The 13432-nt window shown below is 38.1% G+C and overlaps 1 protein-coding gene across 4 annotated transcripts in view; it reads left to right on the top strand.

Moving 5' to 3' along the window:
• Nucleotides 1-13432, top strand: part of NARS2 (asparaginyl-tRNA synthetase 2, mitochondrial) — a 143510-nt gene that overhangs the window by 119265 nt on the left and 10813 nt on the right. For all 4 annotated transcript variants that reach the window (XR_009504603.1, XM_059930710.1, XM_059930711.1 and 1 more), the window contains one exon: nucleotides 11416-11513. Coding sequence is in view for 3 of the 4 variants with exons in the window: in XM_059930710.1 (XP_059786693.1) it covers nucleotides 11416-11513 (98 nt within the window). In the remaining variant the exon portion in view is untranslated. The remainder of the gene's footprint in view (nucleotides 1-11415; nucleotides 11514-13432) is intronic.

Raw genomic sequence — 13432 nt, forward strand, 5'->3', positions numbered from 1 at the left:
GTCACCTCAGAGTCTGCGGTTTTTCCCTTGATTTAATTTCATTTATCCTTTGGTATATTTTCTTAAATTATATCATTCACTCTTTATATCTCTTAAAATGATAACATTTCTCAAAGGCACCTCTAAAAATGTGTTCCCAAAGAAGATCCCAATGTTCTATAAGCATACTCCCTCATTTCTATCGTAGGGTGTCCTTCTCAGTTAAGCAGATACAAATGGAGGTGTGTTTTGTTTTGTTTTTTTAAATTACTGAGAGTCCTAGAGCGCTGTATAGCAATGTGCCCGGTCTCCTATCAAATACTGATTAGGAGACTGCAGTAGGGGGGAGATGTTGGGCAAGAGATAATAGTAGTGGCATGATCGGGCAAGGGAAGAGCTAGCTTGGAACATCAAGCAGCCTAGAGTACTTTGGCTATCAAATAGAAGTAGTGAGGGGAAGGTTATGGAGGGATTGAAGAGGTCTGGGCGGATTCTCCACTTGGTCAGTCCTCTTCCAACCATCTCTTCTCTCTCTACCTGTCTTGTCTCTGTCTGTCTGTCTGTCTGCTCTCTTTAGCCTTTCTTGTCCTCTGTTCTTTCTTTACCCCTCAACTACAGTTGATTTTTATTCTTCGTGTTTCCTTTTTCCTTTTTTGTCTCTTCTCTCCTTCACAAAATTGGCAGTAATATAAAATAAGAATATATTTGACTCTTTAAATATGTATTGAATAGTTATATATTTAATATCATTAATTGTAAAAGTCTGAGACAAATATATTATGTTTATCTCAAAAAAGTTCACAAACCTAAACTTTGCCATCTTGTACTTTTCACTTGCCTCTAGATAAACACCAGTAGGAAAATGTAGATCAGGACCTACCAGTAAATTAAATGACCTCGTCTTAGTATATAAGGTTATCTTTTTGAATGTATTTCCTGTCTTCTCTCAGATTACAGTGTTACCAAAACAATATTAGGGGACTTCCCTGGTGGTCCAGTGGTTTAGACTCCACGCTTCCACTGCAGGGAGCACGGGTTCAACCCCAGGTCAGGAAACTAAGATCCCACATGGCACACGGCACGGCCGAAAAACAACAACAACAACAACAACAACAACAATATTAGCCGCCAGTTAGTATGAGGTAAACACTCTCATCTCATCTCTAAGTCTCAAAACAGCCTTGACAAGAAACTCATTGTTTCTCCCATTTTACATGTAGAAAACTGGGGTGCAAAGAGACCAATTAATTTCCCAAGGCTACATGGCTGGTAAGTGACAGAGTTCATATTAGAACCTGATTCCCTCTGGCTCTGAAGTCTGTGTTCTCTTCCACTCTATCACTCTGCCTCAAAATCACAGATATAAAATTACATTTTAGCCACCGATTCTACACATCCCCACCTTTCACACCAGCATTATCCAAAACCAATGAGCAACACAATTGATTTATGATTCTTACTTCCTCTTTTCCCTACCAACCCTCTGGTATAATCGATTATGAGAAATGAATAGGCCCACAGGTTAGCAGCAAAAAAATGAGAGTGACTAGGGCGTAGATTATCCAATCTTAGATAATTCAGCATTGAGCCTACATCACAAAATAGAGGCCTGTGTCTGTATCTCTTGGCTTTTTTATCACTCCACCCTACCCCACTTCACCTCCCTTCCCCAGCACACACACACCATGTATTCCTCTCATAACTTCCCGAAGTAGAACACCTTTCAGTCATTCAGTTTTGCACTCCTTAAAAATACTCTGCTTAAAGCAGTTCTAAGAGGGAAGTTTATAGCAATACAATCCTACCTTAAGAAACAGGAAACATCTCAAATAAACAACCTAACCTTGCACCTAAAGCAATTAGAGAAAGAAGAACAAAAAAACCCCAAAGTTAGCAGAAGGAAAGAAATCATAAAGATCAGATCAGAAATAAATGAAAAAGAAATGAAGGAAACGATAGCAAAGATCAATAAAACTAAAAGCTGGTTCTTTGAGAAGATAAACAAAATTGATAACCCACTAGCCAGACTCATCAAGAGAAAAAGGGAGAAGACTCAAATCAATAGAATTAGAAATGAAAAAGGAGAAGTAACAACTGACACTGCAGAAATACAAAGGATCGGGGCTTCCCTGGTGGCGCAGTGGTTGAGAGTCCGCCTGCCAATGCAAGGGACACGGGTTCGAGCCCTGGTCTGGGAAGATCCCACATGCCGCGGAGCGACTAGGCCCGTGCGCCACAACTACTGAGCCTGCGCGTCTGGAGCCTGTGCTCCGCAACAAGAGAGGCCGCGATAGTGAGAGGCCCGCGCACCGCGATGAAGAGTGGCTCCAGCTCGCTGCAACTAGAGAAAGCCCTCGCACAGAAACGAAGACCCAACACAGCCAAAAATAAATAATAAAGAAATAATAAAGAAATTTAAAAAAAAAAATTTAAAAAAAAGAAATACAAAGGATCATGAGAGATTGCTACAGGCAACTATATGCCAATAAAATGGACAACCTGGAAGAACTGGACAAATTCTTAGAAACACACAACCTTCCGAGACTGAACCAGGAAGAAATAGAAAATATAAACAGACCAATCACAAGCACTGAAATTGAGACTGTGATTAAAAATCTTCCAACAAACAAAAGCCCAGGACCAGATGGCTTCACAGGCGAATTCTCTCAAACATTTAGAGAAGAGCTAACACCTATCCTTCTCAAACTCTTCCACAATATAGCAGAGGGAGGAACACTCCCAAACTCATTCTACGAGGCCACCATCACCCTGATACCAAAACCAGACAAAGATGTCACAAAGAAAGAAAACTACAGGCCAATATCACTGATGAACATAGATGCAAAAATCCTCAACAAAATACTAGCAAACAGAATCCAACAACACATTAAAAGAATCATACACCATGATCAAGTGGGGTGTATCCCAGGAATGCAAGGATTCTTCAATATATGCAAATCAATCAATGTGATACACCGTATTAACAGATTGAAGGAGAAAAACCATATGATCATCTCAATAGATGCAGAGAAAGCTTTCGACAAAATTCAACACCCATGTTTGATAAAAACCCTCCAGAAAGTAGGCATAGAGGGAACTTACCTCAACATAATAAAGGCCATATATGACAAACCCACAACAAACATCGTCCTCAGTGGTGAAAAACTGAAACCATTTCCACTAAGATCAGGAACAAGACAAGGTTGCCCACTCTCACCACTATTATTCAACATAGTTTTGGAAGTTTTAGCCACAGCAATCAGAGAAGAAAAGAAATAAAAGGAATCCAAATCGGAAAAGAAGAAGTAAAGCTGTCACTGTTTGCAGATGACATGATACTATACATAGAGAATCCTAAAGACTCTACCAGAAAACTACTAGAGCTAATCAATGAATTTGGTAAAGTAGCAGGATACAAAATTAATGCACAGAAGTCTCTTGTATTCCTATACACTAATGATGGAAAAATCTGAAAGAGAAGTTAAGGAAACACTCCCATTTACCACTGCAACAAAAAGAATAAAATCCCTAGGAATAAACCTACCTAAGGAGACAAAAGACCTGTACGCAGAAAACTATAAGTCACTGATGAAAGAAATTAAAGATGATGCAAACAGATGGAAAGATATACCATGTTCTTGGATTAGAAGAATCAACATTGTGAAAATGACTCTAATACCCAAAGCAGTCTACAGATTCAATGCAATCCCTATCAAACTACCAATGGCATTTTTCACAGAACTAGAATAAAACATTTCACAATTTGTATGGAAACAGAAAAGACCCCGAATAGTCTTGAGGACCTTTTTTTCACTTATCAGTGTATCCTAGTGCCTAGCATAATGCCTGGGACATAGCAGGCACCTGATATCTATTTGGTGATGTGTAGGTGAGTGGATGAATCGAGCCCAACACAGTTTTAGACACATAGTGGAGAAGTAGTGAGAAAGTGACGTGATTTACTAAGGAAGTTCCTGGGAAGCTAAAGAGCAGCTTTTACTCAAATTTTTTTGAGTGATGGCAACATGGCATATAGGAAAGTCCAGGGGCTTTAGAATCAGGCACTCTTGGTTTCAGGTCTCAGGTCTTTGTGTTATAAACTATGTGATCTTAGATAAACCACCTAATTTCTTTGAGTCTTATTTTCCCATCTGTAAAAATGAGGTGATAGTATTTTCCAGGATTATGGGGATTGAATTAACCCATAGTTAATAATATATGAAAAGTACACAGCCTAGTGTTTGGGGTGGTAGGTAGTCAATAAGTGTGAAGTCCCCTTTCCTTCTAAATTTTATAAATCTTTATTGTGTTAAAGCCCAGTAACATTAAAATGTGTGTGTGTTGGGGCAGGGGATGCCACATCATAACGTGCCATTACGTAAGATTCCTTAAAAGGCAGTTCTCTCCTAGACCGCAGTCACAGATGGTACCTTCAGAAGTACCGGGAGGCCTTCATTATGACAAGTCTCTCTATTTTTTTTTTAATTTATTTATTTTATTTATTTATTTATTTTTGGCTGTGTTGAGCCTTCGTTGCTGCGCGCGGGCTTCCTCTAGTTGCGGCGAGCGGGGGCTACTCTTCGTTGTGGTGCGCGGGCTTCTCATTGCGGTGGCTTCTCTTGTTGTGGAGCACAGGCTCTAGGCGCACAGGCTTCAGTCGTTACGGCACACGGGCTCAGTAGTTGTGGCTCACGGGCTCTAGAGCGCAGGCTCAGTAGTTGTGGCGCATGGGCTTAGTTGCTCCGCGGCATGTGGGATCTTCCTGGACCAGGGCTCGAACCCGTGTCCCCTGCATTGGCAGATGGATTCTTAACCACTGCGCCACCAGGGAAGTCCCAAGTCTCTTTAATAATGTGGTCTCACAGCCTGAAACCTGAAGGCATTATAATAAACTTTAGTGTACTTTTGTAATTTATGCGGTGCTATAGCTTATAGCTTCTGAGAGCTAAATTATTAAAATATAACTTACTTAAACTATATACAACATTGATTCATTAGCAACCTAGATTTCTTTTCAACCCACCTATATTAATATAAAGTGTCTGCTTCCATCCCTACTTTATTTTTTCCAGTGGTGAATGAACAGGCTTTGGGTCAGCTAACTAAATTCTGTGTTTCTTTTAGTAGGGGTGCAATAACAGGTTATGAGTAGGGTTGCAGAGTTTCTGCAAAGGGTGCAATTCAATCTTAAAAAATTAAAACAGGTGTGTTTCAGAGTTGCCTTCTTTAGGAAATCAAGAGAGAAGTATAGGGGAATGTGTAACCTATGCTTGTAACATTTGGCCAGAGGTAATGAATAGTAATATGGTATATTTTTACAGCTATAGTTTCTTTTTCTTTCTTTCTTTCCCTCACCCCCTCCAAAAAATAATAATATTAATAATGGTATGCAGTATGTAATAGTGAAAAGTACACTGGACTAAGAAGTTACTAGTGCCAGGTTTGAAAGCCACCTCTTACTAGTTATTTTTATGGCCTTAGGCAAGTTTCTCCAATCTCTGAGCCTCAGTTTCTCCTTCCATAAAATCAGAGAATTGGATTAAATGACCTACAGTGTACTAACCAGCTCTAAAATTCTCTGATCCCAGGTAGCCTAAGTCTTTGCTCATTTGGATATATAAGAATAACTTGTAAATTACCAAACATATCTGATCATTTGAAGGGGACAGATCATGGGCCTAAATAAAATGCATCTAAGCAAACATGCAAAATGCCATATGCCCCTGAATTTGGGTCCTGCATAAGTCCTCCTAAGGCAGGTGGCAAATATTCAGTTAGGGTATTGGCTTCACAGAGAAGCCATGTGTGATTAGGAAAAGTGACTGCCCAACAGTCCCTGATAGGATGCCAAGATCACCGGGTAATGTTCTAATTTTTAAAATTTTATCAGTATTACTTAGTAAATCATAAAAATTAAAACATTAGTGGGCACTCAGTAAAGTACATATTGCGAAGTCAATTTGGAAGGAAGAGTACTCAACCAAGGGGTATCTAATGAATTTCCCTGAGCTTGGGGCTAATTAACCGACCTGCATCAAAATAACTTGAGCCTCAAACCAACAGAAATAGTGATGAAGGGAGTTTCCAATTTTGCCCATATCTAGGACTAATGACTATCCTGGGAATTTATGTTGAAGTAGAAAGTATGCATTTCAGTCCATCTAAAATGCTCCCATACTAGCCATTTTACTATCCAAAGGCCATTTTCATTCCTTGCTACATGTAGCCCATCTGCATCTTCACACTGTCACATCTGGAAGGCTCTCTTTCCTAGCTGCACCTCATTGTTTTTAGGGGCCAGATACTATCTGTATCAACAGTTAGAGCAAAAGCTCATAGAGGCTTAAACCACAAATTTATTTCCTGTGATTTGTGGAACAGTCTTCTTCCTTTGATAATGGTACATAATATTGCTCCATTGGTGGTAGCACCTGTGAGAAACTGAATAGGAAAGTATTCGGTTTCTGGTTTTCATCAATATTTAAAAACAGGTAGGAAGAGAGGTAGCAGAAGATGGGACATTAAACTTTTTTCCCCTCTCTTTGAAGTTAGCATAGAAGAGGTTATATATTAAAGGCCTTGTTCCTATCTAGCCTGTTCATTTTTTAATTCAAGGGCTGAGTTTTCTTTTCAGTACACTGATTGGAATCAAAGAGTAGGAGTCAAAAGGGAGTGTCATAAATAGAGACCAGGGCTGTTCAGCTTAAATACCAACACACACTATTTCTAGGCAGCATGCTGCTGTAGCTGTGTGACTTAAGCAAAATCAAATCTCATACACAGTGGAGGAAGATGTGCCAGACAGCATTCTGCCCTAGAAGATGTGCCCAAAGTGGAATAAGTTTTAAGACTAAAGAAGTTAGCAAAGGGTGTAGTAAAAATATTTGTAGCCTTAAAAAAAAAAAAAAAAAAAAAAAAAAAATATATATATATATATATATATATATATATATATATATATATATATATATGTAGCCTTCATTGAGAACTGTGTAGGAGAGTGAGAGGACAGCAGAACTGAAGTCCTTCTATTTATTTCAAGTCTCCCAAAGATGCACAGGAACACAGTGGAAATTTTAGGTGAAATTTGGTCAGCTTTGAATTAAGAGGACATTTCCCTGTGCAGCCTGTGGATTCTCACTTCCTCATCAAGGGCGGGATTGCTCAGCCCCTGGCTCTTTAAGCTAGCTTTAGACTCCTGTAAACCACAGACCTGCATCCTAGCAAACTAATCACCTGCTAATGATCTGGGCAACTTGCTTGTTTTCAACCTTTTGCACTCTAACTGCCTTACCACCCGTCACTTGGCAAACACACAACCAAGTTTTTCTCATTACTTCTTAAGAAATTTGTGTGAGTCGCTCCACATTTTGTACTTTGTTCACCCCTATGTCATGATTTGTATTATATCTGTATGTGCCTTTTACCTCCCCTAGAGCCCTGGAGAACCAGGCAGTTTCTGTAGTAATTAGCCCAGTAGTTACCAGGTGGAGACACAGATAGAAGAATCCTATCTGGAATCTCAGCCTTAACTAAGAAGTGTGGAAATTGAGGGGATTGTTATAGTGATCTTTAGGGAATGCAGTATTTTTTTATATCATATCAGAAGAAAGTGCCGCTCTGTGTCTACTAATGTAAATGTCATTACTTATATTTGAGGAATACTTTACTATACTATAGGTTCTCAGAAAATGTGCAGAATCTCTAAGTGGATTGGAAGATCTCATTATAAAAGGAAAGCAGGACGTAAACAGATCTGATATTGTTGAAGGGAAACCTAAAGTAACAGAAAAGAGAAGAAGGTTATATGTAGGAAGAGAGGAGAAGAAGGCCTTTGTGGGCCTTTCTTCACCAAGAGATAAATCTGTCCTTGATAAAAAAGAAATAGTACCCTGTAGTCATGGAACATTGATGAGGCATTAAGAGGAATGCCTTACTTAAAAGGTACACAGCTCCTAGGAGGGGAAGCAACTTTACTCTCCATGTCAGGAGGACATACAGGAAATTCTCCTGCCTGAGAGTGTGAATTTTCAGACCATCCAGACAAAGAAAGGACATAGATGAGGATGTCTTCCTTCTGCATGTCACAAAATTAGTAGTGATATGGGACTTGATCTTCTAAACTTTTTATTCAACTAAAATAGACTATTTGGTAAGTTCTTTCCTACTGATAAGTTCCTTTCCCAGAGTACAGAGGAAGGAAATAGGGGAACTGTTATTCTGACCTGAATTCTAATTAACAATGAGAAATTGGTTGGGAAAGTGGAAGTGGAAGAGCCCAAGTAGGTGGGGGGAAAAGCTACCTGGTAAATTGTTTTATTATACATAAATGATTGCCGCTCCGCCCTTGGGAGGCGGGGACAGGGGTATTTTTGCTGCCCCACTGACATGAGCTTCGTGACTTGCATGTGGCTTACATTGGCCAAAGAATTGGGAGCAAACATGACCTACATACATTACTTCTGGACAAATGCTTTTACTACATTCTCATCATGCTCTTTTTTCCCATCGGCCACAAGATCAGCAATACCTCAGAAAGAGGCTTTTTTATCGTTTCAAGCCAGGATGGACATGCAGCATAGGTTTTACAAAGCCAGTTCATTGATGTAAAGCAGTGTTTCTCAATCAGGGGTTATTTTGTTCCCCTTACCCCCACCCAGGAGACATTCAGCAACGTCTGGAGACTTTTTTGGTTGTCATAACTAGGGGAGTATAACTGTTGGGAGATAGAGGGAAATCAAATATTAATACAAAGGAGGTTTGTAATCAAAGATAAATATGAGTCTTACACTCCTCTAAAAATAGCATTAAGAAAACCTAAGGTCCACAGCTGACATAATTTAGACCTGCAAAAAATGCTAAGATCCCAAAAGGGTTTTTGCTTGTTTTAGCTGTGTTAGCAGCAGGACCAAGCAAGAAATGGATCTCTTGTTTGATGCATCAAGGCTTGCCTCAATTCCTCATCACTGACCACCAGCCTCTGCTGGACTACCTACTTCTTATTCTTCCATAATAGCTGATTCCTCAGCATTTTGTTTTCTTTTGAGGCAGTGGACTTTTTTAGTTCTGGCTCTTAAAGCTTTGCATGTACTTGCAGTACCGGAATCAATCTCTGTACACCTTTGTACCTTGGAGTTGCCCTTACTTCAAAAACTTTGAAATGATAGATTTTGAATATACCTGTCCTTTCTGACAGAGCTACACAAGGATGGAATGCTGTATTTCAGGGGTATTGGTTCCCTTAAATATTTTTATTAAATATTTGTTAAGTTTATTAATATTAATATAGTACATTAAATATTAGTAAACAATTAGTGTAATTATATTAAATATTTGCTTAAATATTTTCAAGCAAAGGCCTGAGAGCCACTTGGTTGTCTGTTCTCTTCCAACCCTGATTGCCTGTAACTCTAAATTTAAAACTCTGGATTGACGTTAAGAACAAATTTTTCATCATGTGTCTCTTAGCTCCTAGCATATTTTAGCCATGTCTAAAAGCAGGATACTAGTAAATAATGATACCTGTCCTTCTATGGCCATAAAAACTCCCTTGATCTTCTGCTTTCTCTGAGAAAAGAAGGGGTAACTGCAGGGTCCTGATTGGAGTCCAACTCTATTAATTGTATAGCCTATGAGAATTTGCTCTTCACATTAGTAAAGCTCTGTTGTTTACCTAGCCAAAGCTGTATGTTTCATTACCTACTATCCTGTCGGAGTCACCAAATCCACATTCTAAAATACTTGCCTGTTCATTTTAGGTCTTCCAAGTTCATAGAAGAATTACTAAAATGTAGTCAACCAGCAGTGGTAGTGTGAAAAAGGCATGTTTGTACACTTACTCCTCACAAGCTTATTGAGTGGTAGGAGATTCTGTAAAAGTAGAAAGCATTAGTAAATTTCCATTTGCTCTCACTTTGATTCAGCTGATTGATGAAAATCATGTCTCGTGTTTTCTCTTTAATGATAGTACTGAGGATTATATAGCATTTGGCACACATTCTTAAATTATTACATTCTTTATTAATCTTAATTAATTATAAACTATATATCAGTCAAAAATTCTGAAATCAGAAAACAGGAGAATGGCTTAATAGTAAAGTAAGGCAAAGTTTAAGAAAAGAGTTTATAATATAATGCGACATTTAAAGCTTGTGTTTTATGTGTTATTAAATGTGTTTTATGGGTTCCTGATTTTTCATTTGTAAAATAAATCTGAGTTTTGTGCCTTCAGATTCTTGGCCCTAAAAATGTCTGCCTGGTCCCCCTTTGTTCCCCCCACCCCAAAGAAAGAATTGCTAAGTTACAAAATAATATAGACAGCAAATAAACATTCTCAAAAAAGTAAATATTACAAGTAAGTGAAGAAATACAAATTAAAACATCAAGCTACCATTTTCCCCTATTAAAAAATTTTTGTTGTTTTATTACGAAAGTGTAACACACCTTTATTGCAGAAAATAAGAAAATACAAATAACATCCTGTGCGTTGATCTTTTTTTTTTTTTTTTTGCATCTCTGATTATTTTGTTAGAACTAGTTCCTAGAACTCCTATTGCTGAGTCGAAGCATATTGCATTTTTAAGGCTTTGATTATCTTTTGCCAAGTTGCTCACCAGAAAGGTTGTATCAGATGTACGAGAGTATTGGTCTATGCATTCTCTAATCCATATTGTTTATGTTGTTTATCTTCACCATTTTGATAACTCCAAAGTGGTATCTCTTTGTTTTAATTTGATTAATGATCAGAACATATTTTACATGTCCTAACATACTTCAAATTAAAGAAAAACTTCAATGCCACATTATTTATAAAAGACACACACTCTCACACACACACACACACCCCTAAATGTTCAACAAAAGGAAAGCAGTTAAATAAACTCTGGTACTTCTAAACAATAAACTGTGAAGCTGTTAAAACATTAAGTATGCAAAGTATTTTTACTGACATAGGAAAACTATTTATTGTATAATATTAGCTAAGACAATTAGAATGGTAAATTTTATATGTAATTTGATCTCTGCTATACTCGTTAAGCATATAAGAAGAAAAACCTGAAAGAAAATATGCCAACATGTAATTGCTTCTGCATGCTAATAGGTGTTTTTTTAATATTTTCATAATTTTTAATACTTCCCACATTTTTATAATTAACATTTGTATCACATTTGTGCAGAAAACACATTTTTGTTAAGTATACTGCGTAAATGGTACCAGAGGGGAAACTGTCCACCTGCATTTTGTATTCTAAAGATAATATTAAACATTTGGTATTAAAACAGGGAACATGAACAGGTAACATAAATAAGATTCTGGTAAGCAGTTAAATAGCCAGTTGTCAAAATGTTAAACGTTCCACTTGCTTCAGAAGAAGCTGACAGTTGTTGGAATGCTCTGAAAACGGAATGTTGTTTATGAGTTTTTTTCCTTTTTAGGTTGCTGCTGTTGATCTTCTGGTTCCTGGAGTTGGAGAACTCTTTGGGGGAAGCCTCAGAGAAGAACGGTACCATTTCTTAGAGCAGCGATTGGCCAGGTATTGGTGAGACCTAGAAGAAACAGAATTCAGAAATTGGGGATGGGGCACTCAAAGGCAGTCATGGCAAACTAACAGAGAATAGCGCATGGGCCGTAGCTCCTGACAGACCTGGATCTCAGATTCTGTGTGACCTTGAGCAAGTTGTTACTTAACCTCTCTGAGCTTCTCTTTCTGAAAGACTAGAACTATTATATGAAACACAATGATTTTTTGCCACTATTTGTATGTATCTCTCCCTATGGAAATAGCTTTTTTAAAAGTTAATGATAGAGGGGTTTCCCTGCTGGTGCAGTGGTTAAGAATCCGCCTGCCAATGCAGGGGACACAGGTTCGAGCCCTGGTCCGGGAAGATCCCACATGCCACAGAGCAGCTAAGCCCATGTGACACAACTACTGAGCCTGTGCTCTACAGTCTGTGTGCCACAATTACTGAAGCCCACGCACCTAGAGCCCATGCTGCTCAACGAGAGAAGCCACCACAAAGAGAAGCCTGCGCACCACAACAAGGAGTAACCCTTGCTCGCCGCAACTGGGGAAAGCCCACGCGCAGCAACGAAGACCCAACACTGCCAAATAAATTAATTAATTAAATAAATTTTTAAAAAAATTAATGATAGAAAAGGAAAATTTTCCCCCTTAAAGTTTGTTCTTCACTTTTCTCTGTGTGTGTGTGTGTGTGTGTGTGTGTGTGTGTGTGTGTGTGTGTGTCTAACTCTAAATTATGATTGGCAGACTCCTACAGGGCATAAGGACAGGCTCTGAACCAGGGAAAGGATAAAGATGCAGGGAGAAAGAAACTAAAAATATCCACTAAGCTAGCATTTAGAATAAGCAGTTTTCCCTTCCTCAGGTTTTCTACTATGTAAGCATTTTGATTAGGTATTTGAATAACTGTATTTTAACTCACTGTTTGAGACCTGGGAAATGTATCCATAAACAACCAGAAAATGTTTTGGAGATGAGGAGGAGGGAATCATGTTTCTAATCGAACTACCACTCCTGTATGTGCATGGTCTGCCAACAAACCACAATGACTTCCTAAACTAACCAAGGTTATAAACCTCTGTTTTCCATGGTTTCCACTTTTACTGTGCCAGACTGTTTTAAAAAATGACTTTCCCATGTTGAAGGCTTAATCTTTCTCTCCAGATAATACTGAGTTTCATAGTAACCTGGAAAAGTCATGATTGTTTGACATGTTTGTTAAATTAGCCATTTGTAAGGCCTTCTTTTCCTAATGGAGAAATGCTTAAAAAGTTGTTGATTTTCCGAGATCCGAACCTATGAATCTGTTGACTAAAACGTGGTTTTGTAATCCCAGTTATTTGAACTGCTCTATTTGGTTAGGGTCCAGAAGAAAGGGGATAAATATGTTCTGAGAGGACTCTTTTATCACATAGACTATTAACTCCTTAGTATTACTATAGTGTTAAGAAGTCCTGGAAAAATCGTGGAATTGAAGTGATGGTAAAACTCCTTAGGTGGAAAGAATTTGAAGATTTTCTGTTTTTTTTTTAAAGCACAATAAAAATCACACATGGCAAGGAACTTCATCTGTTGAAAGATTAATTGTTCTGTTTTCTTTGCTTGCTTCCTTCCTTCAGGAAACCTTTCCTCATAACATTAAATGTTTACCTAATATCTGATAATATCCAAATTTGTCTTTCCTAATGAAGTGGATATATGTGTTTACCTATCTCAGAGATCTGTCTGTGACTTCTGTTCATGTTTTTCATATTTTTGTGTATTTGAATTTTTCATAATCTTGATCACTTTGAGGTACACAGTGGTCCCAAACACTTTTAAGGGCTGAAATTAAATTTCATGAGTACTAAGAGCTTTAAGTTTTATTAACATTTCTCAAATTGGCAAAAACCAATTTGCAGCCATATTATGAAGGCAGCCTCAGAATCTAT

Source organism: Balaenoptera ricei, chromosome 8, assembly GCF_028023285.1.
Source record: "Balaenoptera ricei isolate mBalRic1 chromosome 8, mBalRic1.hap2, whole genome shotgun sequence".
Classification (NCBI taxonomy): Eukaryota; Metazoa; Chordata; class Mammalia; order Artiodactyla; family Balaenopteridae; genus Balaenoptera; species Balaenoptera ricei.